The 16,910-nt window shown below is 57.0% G+C and overlaps 1 protein-coding gene across 1 annotated transcript in view; it reads left to right on the top strand.

Annotated features, from left to right (window-relative positions):
• ITPR3 (inositol 1,4,5-trisphosphate receptor type 3) overlaps positions 1-16,910 on the top strand; it is a 65,934-nt gene that overhangs the window by 23,031 nt on the left and 25,993 nt on the right. The window contains exons 3-18 of the mRNA XM_080807277.1: positions 2,893-3,014; positions 4,892-4,978; positions 5,569-5,727; positions 5,909-6,007; positions 6,319-6,402; positions 8,558-8,704; positions 8,920-9,015; positions 9,606-9,656; positions 9,832-9,974; positions 10,971-11,070; positions 11,166-11,326; positions 11,911-12,052; positions 14,336-14,497; positions 15,030-15,202; positions 15,521-15,640; positions 15,971-16,153. Coding sequence (XP_080663403.1) covers positions 2,893-3,014; positions 4,892-4,978; positions 5,569-5,727; positions 5,909-6,007; positions 6,319-6,402; positions 8,558-8,704; positions 8,920-9,015; positions 9,606-9,656; positions 9,832-9,974; positions 10,971-11,070; positions 11,166-11,326; positions 11,911-12,052; positions 14,336-14,497; positions 15,030-15,202; positions 15,521-15,640; positions 15,971-16,153 — 2,029 coding nt within the window. The remainder of the gene's footprint in view (positions 1-2,892; positions 3,015-4,891; positions 4,979-5,568; positions 5,728-5,908; positions 6,008-6,318; positions 6,403-8,557; positions 8,705-8,919; positions 9,016-9,605; positions 9,657-9,831; positions 9,975-10,970; positions 11,071-11,165; positions 11,327-11,910; positions 12,053-14,335; positions 14,498-15,029; positions 15,203-15,520; positions 15,641-15,970; positions 16,154-16,910) is intronic.

The following is a 16,910-nucleotide window of genomic DNA, read 5'->3' as shown; positions in this document are numbered from 1 at the left end:
ACCAGGGACAGAAGCCCCCCATGTTGTTTCATGAAATGGTGATCCAAAAATATCTTTCCTTGGGGAGTCAGTTCAGAAGAGCTTGAGAACCTCTGCTCTAGGGCGACCTGGGGCCACCTCTCTCTTTCCTTCTGTTCTCCTTTCTGGATTGGGAGTGGTGGGGTAAGGGGGAAGAGTGGAAGTGCAGGGAGACCAGAGAGTTCATGATCGCCAAGGCCTGTGGGCTCCAGGCTCACTCAGGTTCAGCGACCTGGCCTGGCCCCTCCCGTCCCAGCTCGCTGGACCCAAAGTGACTGGCTGCTATCACTTCGCTGCCCCCTCCACGTGGCGCCCTCTTGTCCTTCCCTCCACTTGCAGCGCCTCATCCCTTTCCTCCCTTCTCGGCAATAAATTCAGGTCCCATCTCATCCGCATGAGAGAGTCGTTTCTAGATTCATGCGTTCATCTGGCAGGTATTTGCTGAGCCCCGGGCTAGGTGCTGGTGACAAGGTGATGAGCTCCACGTGGCCCTGCCCACCTGCAGATGAGCCTGTCAGAACCAGAGCATGCTTTGATATTCTTAAGTGGAATTCAAAAGTAATACAACCGATGCATATCTATATTTATGTCATATAAAATGGGGAGGGCAGGGCCAGGGTCTGAGGGAGCCTGGAGCTGGCGGGGGCGCAGGGAATGAGGCCAATATAATGTCCTAAGTGTGAGCAAAAAGAGACGTAAAAGGAAAGCGATTTCTAATGAAGTAATAGGCGCTTTAGAAGTCGATGTCGGGCACAACTAGAAGGCCCGAGGACGCAGTCAGAGCTTGCCTGTGAATCATGACTAGGGCAGCCACAAATGCAAGCATCTGGCATGGCCACGAGTGATGCATTCTCTGAAATAGGAAAAAAAAACAACTCCTGGTAAAGTTTGAACAACACAAAGGGTAACACAGATTCCCTCAGCTTATATCTGAGTTGCATTCCTGAAAAATTCACTTGATTGTTGAAACCAGGCAAAAAATCCTTTGTGTTTCTGTGTGCCACTCTGGGCCCAGAGTATTGCCCGCAGCAGTCCACCCACAAGTGTGTGGCAGAATGTTCTCGGCAGGAGTCATGCTGGACGATCTTTATGGTGCCGATGTCCAGCATCCCTGCCCTGCCCACTAAATGCCAACTGTTACCTCTCTTGGGACCACCTTCTCCCCCGACTTTGCCAGACAATCCCTGGCTTGGGCCACTGCTCTGACTTTGGCTGGGAACTGGTGGCTTCTAACAAGGCAGTGAGATCGGTGTGGTAAGCGGGGGGCCCGGGGAGCCCTGAGAGCTCCAGCCCAGCCTGAAGGAGCAGGAAGACTTCCTGGAAGGGGTGACACCTGAGCTGCTTCTTGAGGGCTATGCAGATCCTACTCTGTCCAACAAACTGAGTGCTTATTTCTAGAAGCAGTGCCCGCTCCTGCTGGTGGTGTCAAGGTAGGCCATGCAGGGCAGGCCTTGGTGACTCTATCCACTTATAGAACTGCTGTTTCCCCTCTCTCTTTGAGGAAGTTGTGTCTTCTCTGAACTTTGATTCACTCAGTCTCTCTTCCGGATGGCACCAGGGGGCTGCGTGCTCATGAGCTAGATAGAAAATCCAGTTTTGCTGCTGCTGCTGTTGCTTTTTAAAGATTTATTTGAGACAGAGAGAGAGAGAGAGGGAGAGGGAGAAGCAGACTCCTCGCTGAGCAGAGAGCCCGATGCGGGGCTCGATCCCAGTACCCTGAGATCATGACCCGAGCTGAAGGCAGGAGCTTCACTGACTGAGCCACCCAGGAGCACCCAGTTTTGCTTTTAGTTTCTGGGGGCTGGATGACCATCCTTGACCACAGTGGGCACCTAGCCTTCCTTTGGAGGGCAGAAGAAAAGGACCTGAAGGTGCGGCGCTCCAGCACAGCCATCCCAGTTTCTGGGCGCCATGCTGCTGGAGCCTATGCAGTCATGGAGGCCCAGCCTGTAGCATGAGAGCATCTTAGAGGCCAGCCCCTTGTCCAGGCTGTGATTCCCTCCTGTGACGGGGAACTCACTGCCTCGGAGTGTAGCCCATGCCATGGGCAACCCAGCCCAGCCACTGAGCCATCACTTGACCATGACCCATAATCCTCCATCCCCTCCTGCCACACTTCAGAATAGGATTTTCCACCTCCTGCTTCTTTCAGATGAGTAGAAACATCGGCTCCCTCTCTGGAGTTTGGGTTTGCGAAAATCATAGGTGTTTTGTCTGCTTTCCAAAATAAAAATCGGAACAGTGAACCTGTTCATGGAATTTTGAGTGGCTTGGTCTTGGGTCTACTTCCCTGGAAGCAGAGCCTATGGAGGAGGGGTCTCAGGAGGAGAGAATGAGGGAACCTTGTTCATTTAAGGCCAGGGAAGACCCAGGCAAGGATGTGGTTTCAGGGCGATGCTGCAGGGAGCTGGGGAATGACCAGCACCACACACAGGTCACCTCCAGAGGCCCAATGATTCTGTGTCAGCAGTTCGGAGTGAGCTGCTCTGGTGGGGGTGGTGGTTGGGGATGGGTTGGGATGTAACTTCCCAGGCATCTGTGAGCAAGATGGCAGTGGGTCAGAGAAGGATGTAGGTATTAGCTCTCAGCCACCAATGTCCACAAAAGTGGGCACAGAAGGGGCATGGGGTCGGGACTCAAGGGCCTCTGATAAATCTGCCACAGGGAGGAGGGCACGTGTCTGCCTCCCAAGTGAGATCCTGCCCTCGTACCTTCTCCACGTTCTTTGGGGTTCTTCTAACCACTACCTCTCTGCCCTAGTGGGGCAGGAGGGTGGGGAGGGATGGGGAGAGCAGAGGTGGGATTTGGGGGCCAGGTAGCAGGCCGAGCCCCACATGAACTGATCTCCCCCCGCCCTTGCCCGCCCTCCCACAGACTGCCTCTTCAAGGTGTGTCCCATGAACCGCTACTCGGCCCAGAAGCAGTACTGGAAGGCCAAGCAGACCAAGCAGGACAAGGAGAAGATCGCCGACGTGGTGTTGCTCCAGAAGTTGCAGGTGGGCTTGCGCGCAGCGGAGCACCTGTGTGTGGGCGCCAGGGAGCCGGGCGCACACGAATGTCGGGGGGTGCTGTTCATCAGAGCCAAAGGGGCCCTGTGGCTGAGTCCAGAAGCCCAGCATGCAAGAGAGTGGTATGCGTGGGTGCGAATGGGGCAAGAGAGGGGAAGTAGCATGCCTTCCCAGTGATCCACTCGTCTGTATGACCCTTTGTGCCAGTTAGAAGAAGGTGCTCCTTCCTCCAGGCTGGTGTGGCCCTCTGCCCAGGGCACATGGGTCAGTGAGTGAAAGGTGGACTAGATTTCAGCTCCCACCCAGCCCTTCAGCTGGACAGCGTGGTGCAGTGAACACCCTGTACAGCTGTATGGGGAGTTACCATTAGTTCCTGGTGATAGTGGCTCCAGGGAACCTGACTTGAGAACCAGTCTTAACCGCCTCCTTCATTTTATAGATTTGGATCCTGGGGTCCTGAGAGGAGGCTGGGCTGTCCATGCTCATCCAGAGACTTTGTGTTAGGTCCCAAATGGCCCCCAAGTCTCTGACCCACCTTGGGCTCGTTGGACACACGGACGGTGTACCATGGAAGGGCCTGGTGGTTGCTTATGGATCTCTTGGGGGCAGTGGCTCAGTGGACAGTCCTCTCTAGGCAGTCCTTTCTGGACAGACCTTAGGGCCCTAAGCCCAGTCCCCATGAAAAAGTGAGGAGGCTTTTGGCTGTGGCCAGCAGCTTCGTAGCCTGTTTCTGAGGTCTCCCCTCAGGCCTGGTGTGCCCCTCGCTGTCATGGAGACTTGCTTTCCTGTGGCCCCTTCCCTGAGGAGGTGGATGTGAAATGGGGGAAGGATGGGCCTCACCCCACAGCTGTGAACTGGGCTAGAAAGAGGGGGTTGAGGAGTGGGCTGCCAGAGCTCTGTCATAAATATCCCATCTTTCTTCCTGGGCTGGGTGCTGTCACCGGCATCCTTCCCTCGGCTGACGTAGGCCAAGGCTGAACTGGGGATCTGGCCTGGGTGTAGGACATTTCCATGTGTGCACATGCGCACACACACACACACACACACAGTCATGTCGTCACACACTGGGTTTGTGGGAAGTCACATGGTACACGGCCAGTTTCCCTCATAGCCACCCTTGCCTCCACATCAGTCATGAGGCCTGGAGAATGGGGATGAGAAGCAAGGCACGGAGGGGCCAGTGCTTTCAGGGAATGCCAGTCTGGTGGAGGAGACAGAGCCCTGTCTCCAGAAACCCCCAATCTGATGGAGGAGATAGAGTCAGTCTATCCTTAGGCAGCTTCCTGGCTAAAGTGACAGAAGTGCCTAAAAAGGGTTCTTAGTGGGAAGCCAACCAAATCCTGAGGGCCACTGGGAGCACATACAGTTTTGGGAGGGAGGGTCACAGAGGAGAGGGGTGGAGGAGGAGGAGAAGGAGGAGGAGGAAGGAGCACCAGGCGCATTTGTCAGAGTTTGGGCTGGGGCAGGTGTCCCATGTTGGGGGCATCGGGACTCTGCTAAGATGGGGGCAGTGAGGTACAGCTTAGGTTGTCTGAGGGCATAGGGAGCTCCAGGGCCTGTTGGTCTGTCCCCTCCAGAGGAGGTGGGGGGAGGGGGCAGGGGATCGGGGTTCAGTTCCCCTGGGCCTCCTGCTGTCTGACTTCAGGCTGCCCCTCCACACTCTGAGGATCAGTCCCTTCTCAACAGAGGGAGGGAATGGGCCAGATGGCCTCTGGGCGTCACTCTGGGTACAGTGCCAGGAGCTGTGCGTTATGTGTGTGTGTGTTTATGTGCATCCGTGCACACGTGCATGTGCGGGTCAGGGATGTGGCCCCGAAGGAGCAGGCTTCTGAGCCTGCTGTCCACCTCTGCATGTGTCCGTGCAGCATGCGGCCCAGATGGAGCAGAAGCAGAACGACACAGAGAACAAGAAGGTGCACGGGGACGTGGTGAAGTACGGCAGCGTGATCCAGGTGAGACCGCATTGCCCCCTGGAGACGCTGGGCTGGTGTTGGGGGTGGCTGGCAGTTGGCGTGCCCTGGGGCGGCAGGGAGGGGGGCGGGCTGTGTCCCCAGCGGGTGGCCCAGGCACTGTCTCTGGGACTGCATACCGTGCCTCCTGCTGTGTGGCCTGAGGAGCTGTGCCCATGGGTGGCTTCTCGGCTCACCAGTCACCAGTGCGGATGCTGGAATCTGAGTTCCAGTCTTGACTCTGGGACCTCAGGGGCAAGTTCCTTAACTTCCCAGTGCCTCTGTTTCCCCATCTGTAAAATCAGGCCGGTGATTGTACTTCCCTTTTGGTCGTTGTAAGATTACATGAACGAACACACAGAGAGTGTTTAGAAATGCTGGCTTCTTTTGTGATCACCCGGGTGCCTGACGGGGAGGCGTGTGTTCGTGTGCATGGCTGCATGTGTCTCAGTTTGGGTGTTTACGTCTGTGTATCTGACAACGTATGTGTGTCCAGGTGTGACCAATGTCCATTGGGTCCCAAGAGCCCCCTTCCCTGCAGGGCTGGCCTCCCAGGGCCCAGCACCCTCACTTGCACCCCGCCTGCCCCACAGCTCCTGCATATGAAGAGCAACAAGTACTTGACCGTGAACAAGCGGCTGCCGGCGCTGCTGGAGAAGAACGCCATGCGCGTGACGCTGGATGCGACAGGCAATGAGGGCTCCTGGCTCTTCATCCAGCCCTTCTGGAAGCTGCGGAGCAATGGGGACAACGTAAGGACCGGCCAGGGCTAGAGGGGCCGGGTGGGAGATACAGGCCACAGGTCCAGAGGGGCTTCTATGGGGCCTATGATGGGGGGACTGGGTGAGGTCATGCCCATTTCTTAGAGGGGCAGACTGAGATCAGAGAGACACCCTTCCCACCTGCCCCGCCCCGTTCCTCCCGTGCCCATAGGTAGTGGTGGGGGACAAGGTGATCCTGAACCCTGTCAACGCCGGGCAGCCTCTGCATGCCAGCAGTTACGAGCTCAGTGACAACGCGGGCTGCAAGGAGGTGAGTGGCTGGGGGTGCCCCTGAGGGGGTAGACATCCCCTCCTCACCCTGTTCTCGGCCTCCAGTCCTGCCTGGCCTGCTGCCGCTCCTCTGCCCCATTCTCTACCTGCCAGGCCGGCAGCCCCAGGGCAGCTGGGCTGGGACCTCAGGGTGGGGGGTGGACCCTGGCTGAGAGATAGCACCTCTTCCTTGTGCTCTGATGGGAGATGGGCTGGTCCGCCCCTCAACCCCTCACCCCGGGCCTTTCCGCGCCCCAGCCTCCACCCGCTGGGGGTCCACCTGACGTCAGCGTTCTCTCTGCCCTTCCCCAGGTCAACTCCGTGAACTGCAACACCAGCTGGAAGATCAACCTGTTCATGCAGTTCCGAGACCACCTGGAGGAGGTGTTGAAAGGGGTAAGAACTGCCGCCCCCTCAGCTGCCACCTGCCAGCTGGCTGCCCAGCCCCTCCCACGCCAAGGCCCCTTCACCCACCTCCCCCTGCCCAGCTCTGCTCCTCGTCGGACCCTCTGCCTCTATGCGCCCCCTTCTCTGGCTCTGCACCCTCTTCAGCCTTTCTCCACACCACAGCACCCCAAACCCCCGCTCCCCCCACAAGCTGGACCATCCCTTCTCTGTCTCTGGACTCAGAGCCTCTCTCTGCATCCTTTCTGGGTCCCTGCTAGCCTCCGTTTTTTTCTCTTGTTAAGAGTGTGCCAGAGGACTAGGGGTCCCCATCCCCTCACCATGGGGCCCAGATCCTTTGAACACCCTGTCCCCTCCCCGACACTGGCTCTGTGGAGCCAGGCTAGGCGCCCTGCCCTTTGCCCTGTGCCCTCTTAGGCAAGGGCCTGAGGCTGCTGAGTCAGGGCCTGTGCCCTGGTTCCAGACCCGCTGGCGTGGGTGCTGGGGCATAGGGATTGGCAGGCGCTGAGGGGCTCAGCTCCTCCCCCTCCTCCCTCTACCCATGCTCTGTCCAAATAACTTTCTTTCTTTTTTATTTTTTTTTAAGATTTTTATTTAAAGATTTTTTATTTGAGAGAGAGAGGAGCAAGAGAGGGGGAGGATCAGAGGGAGAAGCAGACTCCCCGCTGAGCAGAGAGCCCCATGTGGGACTCAATCTGAGGACTCCAGGATCATGACCTGAGCCCAAGGCAGTCGCCCAACCACCTGAGCCACCCAGGAGCCCCCAAAGACCTTTCTCTCCCTCCCTTAAGCCTGCACATCATTCATATATCAACCAAGCTTCAGCCTATGCGCCACCTCTTCCCGGAAGCCTTCTCTGATTACACATTCCCGCCCCCAAATCTGTGTGTGGCCTTTAGACAGTGAAGCATCACTGGGCCGAACCCCATGGTTTCCGTGAACCTGTCACGGCTTGGATGTTGGAGGTCAGGCAGCCTATAAGTGAGATTTGAGTTCACAGAGCCCATCCCGGTTTTGGCTCTCACCCTGTACCGTGTGCATACAGAAGTCCTGAGGTTTTGCAAAAGTAACGGGTTTAATCTGTGTGTCTTCACCCGCTCGCTCACTGGCGCGTTCACGCACATAGCTGGATGCCGGGTAGGGAAGCCAGAGAATGTCATTAGGGACAGGAACAGGGGTGGCAGCCATGCCCCGAGAGCCTGCCAGTTGCGGGCCCACTGCTGGAGGAAGTGTGGTGGAAAGGTGAGGGTTCCAAAGCTGCACCACGGGTTCATGTCCCCTTTGCCACTAGCTGTGTGGCCCTCAGCAGGACACTTACTTACCTTCTCTGCCTCAGTCTCTCCACCTGTAAAATGGGGATAATGATATAGGTACTCAGGCAGTTTGGGTGAGGATGGGGTGAGGAAGTCCCTGTAAAGGGCTCACGCAGCTGCCGGCACATGGGAAATGGGCAGTGTTATTTCATCGTACAAATCATGGCCCTCGCAATTTCTGCAAGGAGGTCCTAATATCCCCATTTTGCACGAGAGGAAACCAAGGCTCAGAGATCTTAAGGGATTTATCCAAGGTCACACAGCTTGGGAAGCAGAACCAGGGTGCAGACTTGATCTCTGTGTCCAGAGCTCTGGAGATGAATAGGCCACAGTCTCTGCACTCCAGCTGTTTCAGGCCCATGGGAGCAGAAGAAATGGGCAAGAATTACCCATATTCACCTAGGGAGGTGCAGCCGTGGGTCTGGGGGGACCCCAGGAGGTGATATCCCTCCAGCCTTCATAGAGAGGGTGACTCGAGATTGGCCCGTAGAGGTCAGGTGGGGTCCCTAGAGATACAAATCAGGGAAGGAGACAGTCAACAGTGGGCTTGACATAGGAAGCTGGGGAAGCTTCTGGATAAGAGCATGTCCCGCCCTAGTCATCTGGAGTGTCTTAGTTTGGGGTCTGGGCAGAGTGCCTGGCTGAGGGTCCCGCCCCTGGCCCCGGCCACCCTCCGGGGGGACTCGGCCCACGTCCAGCCCTTTGCTTGCTGGCTCTGCAAGGAGCACAAGGGGCCGTGCCAGCCGTGCCCACATTTGAGGTGGGGTGGGGAAGGGGCGGCTGGCCCTCAGGGAGGTCCTGGTCCATCCTGAGCCCATGGCCCATGGCTGCAGGGAGATGTGGTGCGGCTGTTCCACGCGGAGCAGGAGAAGTTCCTGACGTGCGACGAGTACAAGGGCAAGCTGCAGGTGTTTCTACGTACCACGCTGCGCCAGTCTGCCACCTCGGCCACCAGCTCCAATGCCCTCTGGGAGGTGGAGGTCAGAGCTTGCCTCTTACCCAGGACCCAGCCCTCCTCGCCAGCCATGGGCCCCGCCCCTTCTCCCCCCATCACCCTGGAGGGTAGGACGTGTAGAGCCCGGGGTGGGAGTCCGGGTGCCACTTACCCAGAGCTCTCCAGGCCTTCCTGGGGTCTGAGTACCCCTCCATGGCCACCAGTCTCTCTTCCTTGCCTCACCCCTGCGTCCCCCTCAAGGTGGTCCACCATGACCCCTGCCGTGGAGGAGCTGGCCACTGGAACGGCCTGTACCGCTTCAAGCACCTGGCCACGGGCAACTACCTGGCTGCCGAGGTGAGCGGGGAGGGAGAGGGCGCCTGGGAGCTCCGGCTGTGTGGGCATGTGGGCGCGTGTGAGCCCGGGAGTCAGGCGCACGTCTGCACGCATGGACACACATGTCTGTGGACCCTGGCTTAGCCGCACCCTTGCATTTAACAAATACTATCAAATAAGTGCGTGACTGCAAATAAGTCCGTTATATATTACTGCGCCTCTGCTATGTGCCAGGAGCTCCTCTGGGCACTGGGGAGTCACCAGCAAGCCAGGTTCCCACCCCTCATATGACTTACGGTCCACATGTATGTCTGTCCATAATATGCAGGCTTGTGTATACTGGGGCATTTGCATGTGTTTGTGTGTGTGTATGTGTATGTGTGTTCTCATCTGTGGGTCCATGAAAAGGGCGAGAAGGGCAGGGCGTGGGGGCTCTCATTGGTGGCTTCCTCAGGAGGGACTTGGGCTTTAGCGCCGGGGTGGGCACCTCCAGGAGGGTGGGGGACCGTCTGCCCCAACATAGGGCCCTATGTGGACCTTGTTTTGGGGTGGGGGTCATGTGAGCGTAGCTGCATATCCAGTAGCTGCGCCCATCCTTTGTGTCTGTCCAGGAGAACCCCAGCTACAAGGGTGAGGCCTGTGATCCCAAGGCAGCAGGAATGGTGAGGACCAGAGCAGGGCTCCAGGGCCTGCGGTGGGGAGGGACCGTGGGGGTTGGCCAGGAAACCCTGGGAGGTGAGCTGGAGGGAGAAGCCCTCTCGGGTGGGATCCCAGATGGTTTTGGGGGGGCCTGGGAGCAGGGACAGGCTTCTGCCTGAGCTGGGGTCCTCATCCCAGGGTGCCCAGAGTCGTGTAGGTCGCCGGAACGCTGGAGAGAAGATCAAGTACCGCCTGGTGGCTGTGCCCCATGGCAATGACATCGCCTCCCTCTTTGAGTTGGACCCCACTACGCTGCAGAAAACTGACTCCTTTGTGCCCCGGTGAGTAGGTGCCGTGTGCCTGGGGGCTAACGGGGGTGCCCAGGCTGTGCCGTCCTGTCCCTGGGCTCCCTGCATCCCACGCTCCTCTGTCCTCCTGAGCTCTGGCCTCAGGACCTGCCTGTCCCGCCCCTCTGGGGACCAAGCTCTCAGAGCGGTAGGCATCTATCCTTTACCTAACGCATGTCGAGTGCCCGGCCCTGGGTTCTGGTCACACGGGGTGCTGCCTTGTGCTACCTGCTTCATCAAAATGCCTTCTCTCAGGTGTTCTTCATCAGCCACCTGCCCCCCTCACTCTCTGCACACTCAAGCACAGGCTGCATGATTTTGTCCACGGGGTGGGAGGCGGGGGGGGGACCGGGATCCCCGATCTTTAAGGCCCCCCAGCCCTAGATGCTAGGACGTAACATCAAGAAACTCTCCAGGTGTCAATCAGGCTTTGGCATTTACTAGGTGTCTGACCTCAGTCCCTTTGCCCTGACTGCCTGATCTGACAGTGGGCGTATCAAGTGTACCCATAACAGGGCTGACGGGAGACATAATGGCGTCCCTCACTGTAGGCCCACCAGCCCTCACCTGAAGCTCTTGGGGCCAGGTGCGTTTTGAGATTCAGATTGTTTTTCATTTCAGAAAGGTAATTACATTTCGTAATCAGACAAGAATGTTTCTGCTTTGAGACGCACGCATCTTGACGTGAAGTGGGATAAACATCTAAGTAGTCTCATTTGTCCAAATGAATCTTGGTTTCAAGTTTACAAACAAGCTCTGGCTTTTGGAACGCTCTGGGTTTGGGGGTGCAGGCGAGGCATGTGCGGAGGAGCAGCACAGGGCCTGGGGGCCATTTGCTGGCCACTCTTCTCTGGCTTGGGCTTCTCCTGGGAGGGGACCGGTCTCCTTTGTCCCATGGCCCCGTGGAGTCGTGTGGAGATGTGGCGCCCTTGTGGGGTGGGGTGGGCTGCTGGGATTCACTCTGAGGCCCGCCCCCGGCCCCGCCTCCAGGAACTCCTATGTCCGGCTGCGGCACCTCTGCACCAACACGTGGATCCAGAGCACTAATGTGCCCATCGACATTGAGGAGGAGCGGCCCATTCGGCTCATGGTACGAGCCGCCCGGGGTTGCGGGGCTGGGGCTGGGGGACCGGGGCAGGGGCCTTGGCTTGTCCCTCGGTGCCCGGCTGACCTCTCTCCCTTTAGCTGGGCACCTGCCCCACCAAGGAGGACAAGGAGGCCTTTGCCATCGTGTCAGTGCCCGTGTCTGAGATCCGAGACCTGGACTTCGCCAACGATGCCAGCTCCATGCTGGCCAGTGCTGTGGAGAAACTCAATGAGGGCTTCATCAGCCAAAATGACCGCAGGTGGGCCGCATGGCTGGGTCCTTGAAGGGTCTGCATTTCATGAACCAAGAAGTCACAAAGCAGAAGCTAGGCAGTCTTGGCTGGCTGGGGTTGGGGAGACAGAGGTGGGGACCGGTTCCTACAAGTTCTGGTGGCCCCTGGCCCTTGCCTCACAGCTCATGTGCTCCCAGAACTAACCCTGATGAAGGGTTCAGGCTCAGAGAGGTTAAGAGACTTGTCTGTGGTCACAAAGCGAGTAAGTGGCAGGATCCGGACAGAAATGCAGAGCCCTTCACCCCAGACACCTTGTGCTTCCTTTCCAGATCCGAGTATACTGAGATTCTTTGTCCCGGGGGCACTTTGGAATCCAGGGTGGGTGGGGTGAGGGGTGTGTTTTGAGAGCCTTTTGGGGTGAAGCTGGGGAGCAAAGTTGAAAGCAAATGATGGGCTTTGTGCTTTGGATAGCAGGGCAGGCAAGTGGCTTGATGAGAGCATGTTTGGGGCAGGGCTAGTTACCCGTGAGAGGCGTGTGGCCCCCTGGGTCCCGGGGGTGTTTCCCGGGGTCGGTGCCTCACACTTGTCTTCCCTGGTGTCCCTTCATGAAGGTTTGTCATCCAGCTGCTGGAGGACCTGGTGTTCTTCGTCAGTGACGTCCCCAACAATGGGCAGAATGTGCTGGACATCATGGTCACCAAGCCCAATCGGGAACGGCAGAAGCTGATGAGAGAACAGAACATCCTCAAACAGGTGTGTGCGTGCCCATGCGGGGGAGGGGAAGGCCTGGGCCTTGGGGGAGGGGCCGGGTGTCCAGAACAGGAACATTTTCCCATCCGCAGTGGAGCTTCGGTCTCTCTGCAGCTTCTCTTCACCCCTTTTTGGAAAATGAGTATTTGTTGAGCCCTGGCCACACGCCCCAGGCACTGCCCTAAGCGCCCTAAACCTATTGGCTTGGTTGATCCTGTCCACCTGGGGGAGATACTATTATTATCCCGTGTTACCTGTGAGGAGACGGACAAATGGAGGTTGGAACGACTTGACCGAGAGTATGCAGCTAGAAAGCAGCAGGGTCAGGATCTGAACTCAGGATGTCTGCTCTGGAACTTGTGCTCTTTTTTTTCTTTCTTTCTTTCTTTTTTAAGTAAGGTCTACGCCCAGTGTGGGGCCTGAACTCACAACCTGGAGATCAAGAGTCACATGCTCTACAGACTGATCCAGCCAGGCGCCCCCAGAACTTGTGCTTTAAAAAATGGAGGCACCTGGGTGGCTCAGTCGTTAGTGTCTGCCTTTGGCTCAGGTCATGATCCCGGGGTTCTGGGATCGAGCCTCACATTGGGCTCCCTGCTCCACAGGGAGTCTACTTTTTCCTCTCCTCCTGCCACTCCCTGCAGCTCACGCTGTCTCTCCCTCTCTCTCTCTCAAATAAATAAATAATATCCTTAAAAAAATACTATTTCTGGGGCACCTGGCTGGCTGAGCCAGTCCATGGCGTGTGACTCTTGATCTTGGGGTCGTGGCTTCAAATCCCACACTGGGTGTGGGGATAACTTAAAAAAAATTTTTTTTCTAAGTTTTGATTGTAAAACTTTTATTTCTCTTTTAAATTAAGTTAAATTTTTTTTTAGATTTTTATTTATTTATTTGACAGAGAGAGAGGGAACACAAGCAGGGGGAGTGGGAGAGGGAGAAGCAGGCTTCCCACGGAGCAGGGAGCCTGATGTGGGGCTCGATCCCAGAACGCTGGGATCATGACCCAAGCCAAAGGCAGACACTCAACCTACTGAGGCACCCACCCATGTGCTCCTGATTGTGAAACTTTTCAAATATTGAGAAAGTAATGCAAGAATAATACAGTGAACACTGTACAACCACGGCCCGAATGCACTTGTTACCATTTTGCCGGTTTGGCTTGACGTAACTGTGCGTCTATACACCCGTCCTTGCATCTGTGGATTTCCAAACAGGGTGAGCCTCACCCCTACGTTTTTCAGTGTTCATCTCCTGGAATAAGGGTATTGTCCTCCATAAGCACAATACTGTCAGCACACATAAGAAAATTAGTAATGATACTAATCCATATGAGATTCCTCTGCTTTACCCAAAATATTTTTTAAAGCTTGTTTTTTGACCCAGGATTCCACGAAGGTTTTCTTATTCCATTTGGTTGTATTTCTTTGGTTTCTAGAAAAGTTTTTCACATTCATCCAATCTTTGCTTTTAAAATTTATTGATTACATTAATTTTTTAAAGAATTAGTGGTTTTTTTTTTTTTAAAGATTTTACTTATTTGACAGAGACAGCCAGAGAGGGAACACAAGCAGGGGGAGTGGGAGAGGGAGAAGCAAGCTTCTCGTGGAGCAAGGAGCCCGATGTGGGGCTTGATCCCAGGATCCTGGGATCATGACCTGAGCCGAAGGCAGATGCTTAACAACTGAGCCACCCAGGCGCCCTACATTAACATTTTTTAAAGATTTTACTTATTTGAGGTGGGGGAGGGTCAGAAGGGAAAGCAGACTCCCTGCTGAGCAGGGAGCCTACCTTGGGAATTGATCCTGGGACTCTAGGATCTTGACTTGAGCCCAAGGCAGATGCTTAACGACTGAGCCACCCTGGTGCCCTACATTATTGTTTTTTGTTGTTGTTGTTGTTTTTTAATGAGGTAGGCTTATGTCTGGTCTCTTAGGCTCTGGCCACACCAGCCTGCCTTTTCTCTTAACCTTAGACCCATGAACTATGGCAGCCCTGAGCTCTTCCCCCGGACTCTGAGCCAGGCCCAGGATCTGAGTTGGCATTAGTCACGTGGGGACGGGTGGGCTGAGGCCAGGAGTGGCATCCCAGCCAGAAGAAGGGAGTGGGGGATGGAAGTGGGGCTGATGGTGGGTGGGCTCGGGTCTCCGTCCAGCTTAGAATCAGCTTGGGGTTCCTGTCGGTGTGGCTTTGGGGCAGGGTGACTTTGGGGCCGAGGGTTCCTGGGATAATGAGGGGTGCAGACAGGTGTAGGGGGATTGCTCCTCATATTCTCTTCTCCCCCAGATCTTTGGCATTCTGAAGGCCCCTTTCCGTGAGAAGGGGGGTGAGGGCCCCCTGGTGCGACTGGAAGAGCTGTCGGACCAGAAGAACGCCCCCTACCAGCACATGTTCCGTCTCTGCTACCGGGTGCTGCGGCATTCCCAGGAGGATTACCGCAAGAACCAGGTGTGCTGCCACACCTGGCCTGAGCCTTCCTGGCTGGGGTGCCCCGCTCACCGGCTCGCCAGCTTGCTCCCTCCCGCTCCCCCCCCCCCAGCAGGTAGTTTCTGCGGGGCGCACACCCGCTGTATACCAGATACTGTTTTAGCCTCTGGGGATACATCAGGGACCCAGACGGTAGGGCCCGCTTTGTGCAGTCAGGCTCCATACCCAGAATGGCTTCGAGCTGGGTTTGATGCTCTGCTGTGGCCATATTGAAAGTCCCGATGTTCGAAGAAGGGTTCTGCTGTTTCATTTTGCCCAGGGCCCCACAGATCATGCAGCCAGTCCCACCAGGCAACTCCCCCCTCACGGAGGCTCTGGTCGGGAGATAGGCTGCGTGAGCTGAAGAAGTCTGTTAGGCAACCCCGTCTGCTGCTCAGAGTGGGTTTCCTCCCCTGGACCTCCGCCTCGCTAGTGGGAGTCCCCAGGCCCTGGGGCCGGGGGGCTCTCCGGAGCAGAGCCAGGCCCCCTGCCACTTGGGTCATCTGTTCTCCAGGAGCACATCGCCAAGCAGTTCGGGATGATGCAATCTCAGATCGGCTACGACATCCTGGCGGAGGACACCATCACCGCCCTGCTGCACAACAATCGTAAACTGCTGGAGAAGCACATCACCAAGACCGAGGTGGAGACCTTCGTCAGCCTCGTGCGCAAGAACCGGGAACCCCGGTGAGCCCACCGGCCCGCCTCCCGCGCTGCGCCCGCCCCCTTCTTCCCAGTCCTCCCAGGGTATAGGGGCGGCGGGCGCTGATCGTGATCATTCAAACAGTGAAACCACTGCCTCCACTGGTAAAGTGCCACGTGTTTGAGGTCCTGGCCTCTGCAGCCTTTCCCTGGGGACCCCTCCTGATTGTGGCCCAATCTCAAAACCAGAGGGTTGATGCCTGTATTGAACCAGTTGTGCAATATTTTGGAGGAGGGTGGGGTGCATCCCCACCAGGGACTGGCATCTGAGCCCCCTCCTCACACCCGCGGTCCCCACCCCAGGTTCCTGGACTACCTCTCTGACCTGTGTGTGTCCAACCACATCGCCATCCCTGTTACCCAAGAGCTCATCTGCAAGTGTGTGCTGGACCCCAAGAACAGCGACATTCTCATCCAGACTGAGTGAGCCATTGTGCTGTCCCCGCCTCTTCCCTGCCCTGCTCCTCAGGCCCTTTAGAGCTCTGCCCCGGGTGCGTGCAGGCTGGAACCGTCCCTCTGGCCATCTGTGCTCTGTGCCGGCACTGTGCAAGCAAGGACGCCTCGGGGACTGAGCCAGATCCTCTGTCCTTGGGAAGCTCGTGGTCTGAGAAGTGTGTTTATTTGAGCTGGCACTCAGCCAAACTCCAGGAGGGGTTCTGTAGAGCCGGGCATGCATGCAGGCGGTTCTGGCCTGGCATCCTACCCGTTCCCCCCCCGCCCCCACTCACTGTGACGAACGGCCCTGGTTCACAGGCTTCGGCCAGTGAAGGAGATGGCCCAGTCCCACGAGTACCTGAGCATCGAGTATTCAGAGGAGGAGGTGTGGCTCACATGGACGGACAAGAATAACGAGCACCACGAGAAGAGTGTGAGGCAGCTGGCGCAGGAGGCACGGGCGGGCAATGCTCACGACGAGAACGTGCTTAGCTACTACAGGTGCCTCTGGGGGCCCAGCTCCTTCCCCGTCCCCAGCGCTTCTGCTGCCCTTGGGCCTTCTCGGAGGGCCGGCAGCCAATCCTGGCTGAGGGATGAGCTCCCGCAGCTGCGTGGCCTTCCCTGGGGAGGCTGAGTGTCGCCCAAAGAGCTCAGCCCAGGGACGGGGCCTGAATGAACCCCGAAACTGTGTACACGCATATTTATTTAAAAAATAAGATTACTAGATAACCACTTAGCCAGTGCTAGCCATAGTTCGAAGTCTTTCCCCTGGCCGTTCACGAAAGCCTCACCGCAGCTCCATGACTACTGTCACCCTCAGAGTTGCGGAGATAGGCACAGGGAGGTGAAAGGACTTGCCCAAGGTCACACTTCCTTCATGAGGGGCCATGGTTCAAACCCAGACCGTCTGGCGCCAGGGCCACGGCGGATAAGGCAGGGCTCTGAGCAGAAAGCTGATGGCAGGCCAGCACCCCATGCAGAGCAGGGCCGTCTGCGGGCCTCCTTTCAGCCGTTCTCCTGTCCGGGGCTCACCCCTGTACCCGCTGCTCTGCAGAGGCCTGTCCCCCTACTGCGCTTCGCTCCCCTGCCTCTCCCAGCCTCTTGCTCAGCCAGCTCTCCTCCCGTGAACACCTGTCCTGGCTGAGCCAGAAGTGGTTTCTTCCTTCGCAAGGAAGGGGAGGGCTGCAAACGCTCGCTCAGAATTGTGTCTTTTCTGTGACGCTGGTGGGTGCCTGGTTTGACCTAAGTCCCTCTGCCA

This window comes from Martes martes (genome assembly GCF_963455335.1).
Source record: "Martes martes genome assembly, chromosome: 6".
NCBI classification, from domain to species: Eukaryota; Metazoa; Chordata; class Mammalia; order Carnivora; family Mustelidae; genus Martes; species Martes martes.
This window is presented reverse-complemented; position numbering and strand designations above follow the sequence as displayed.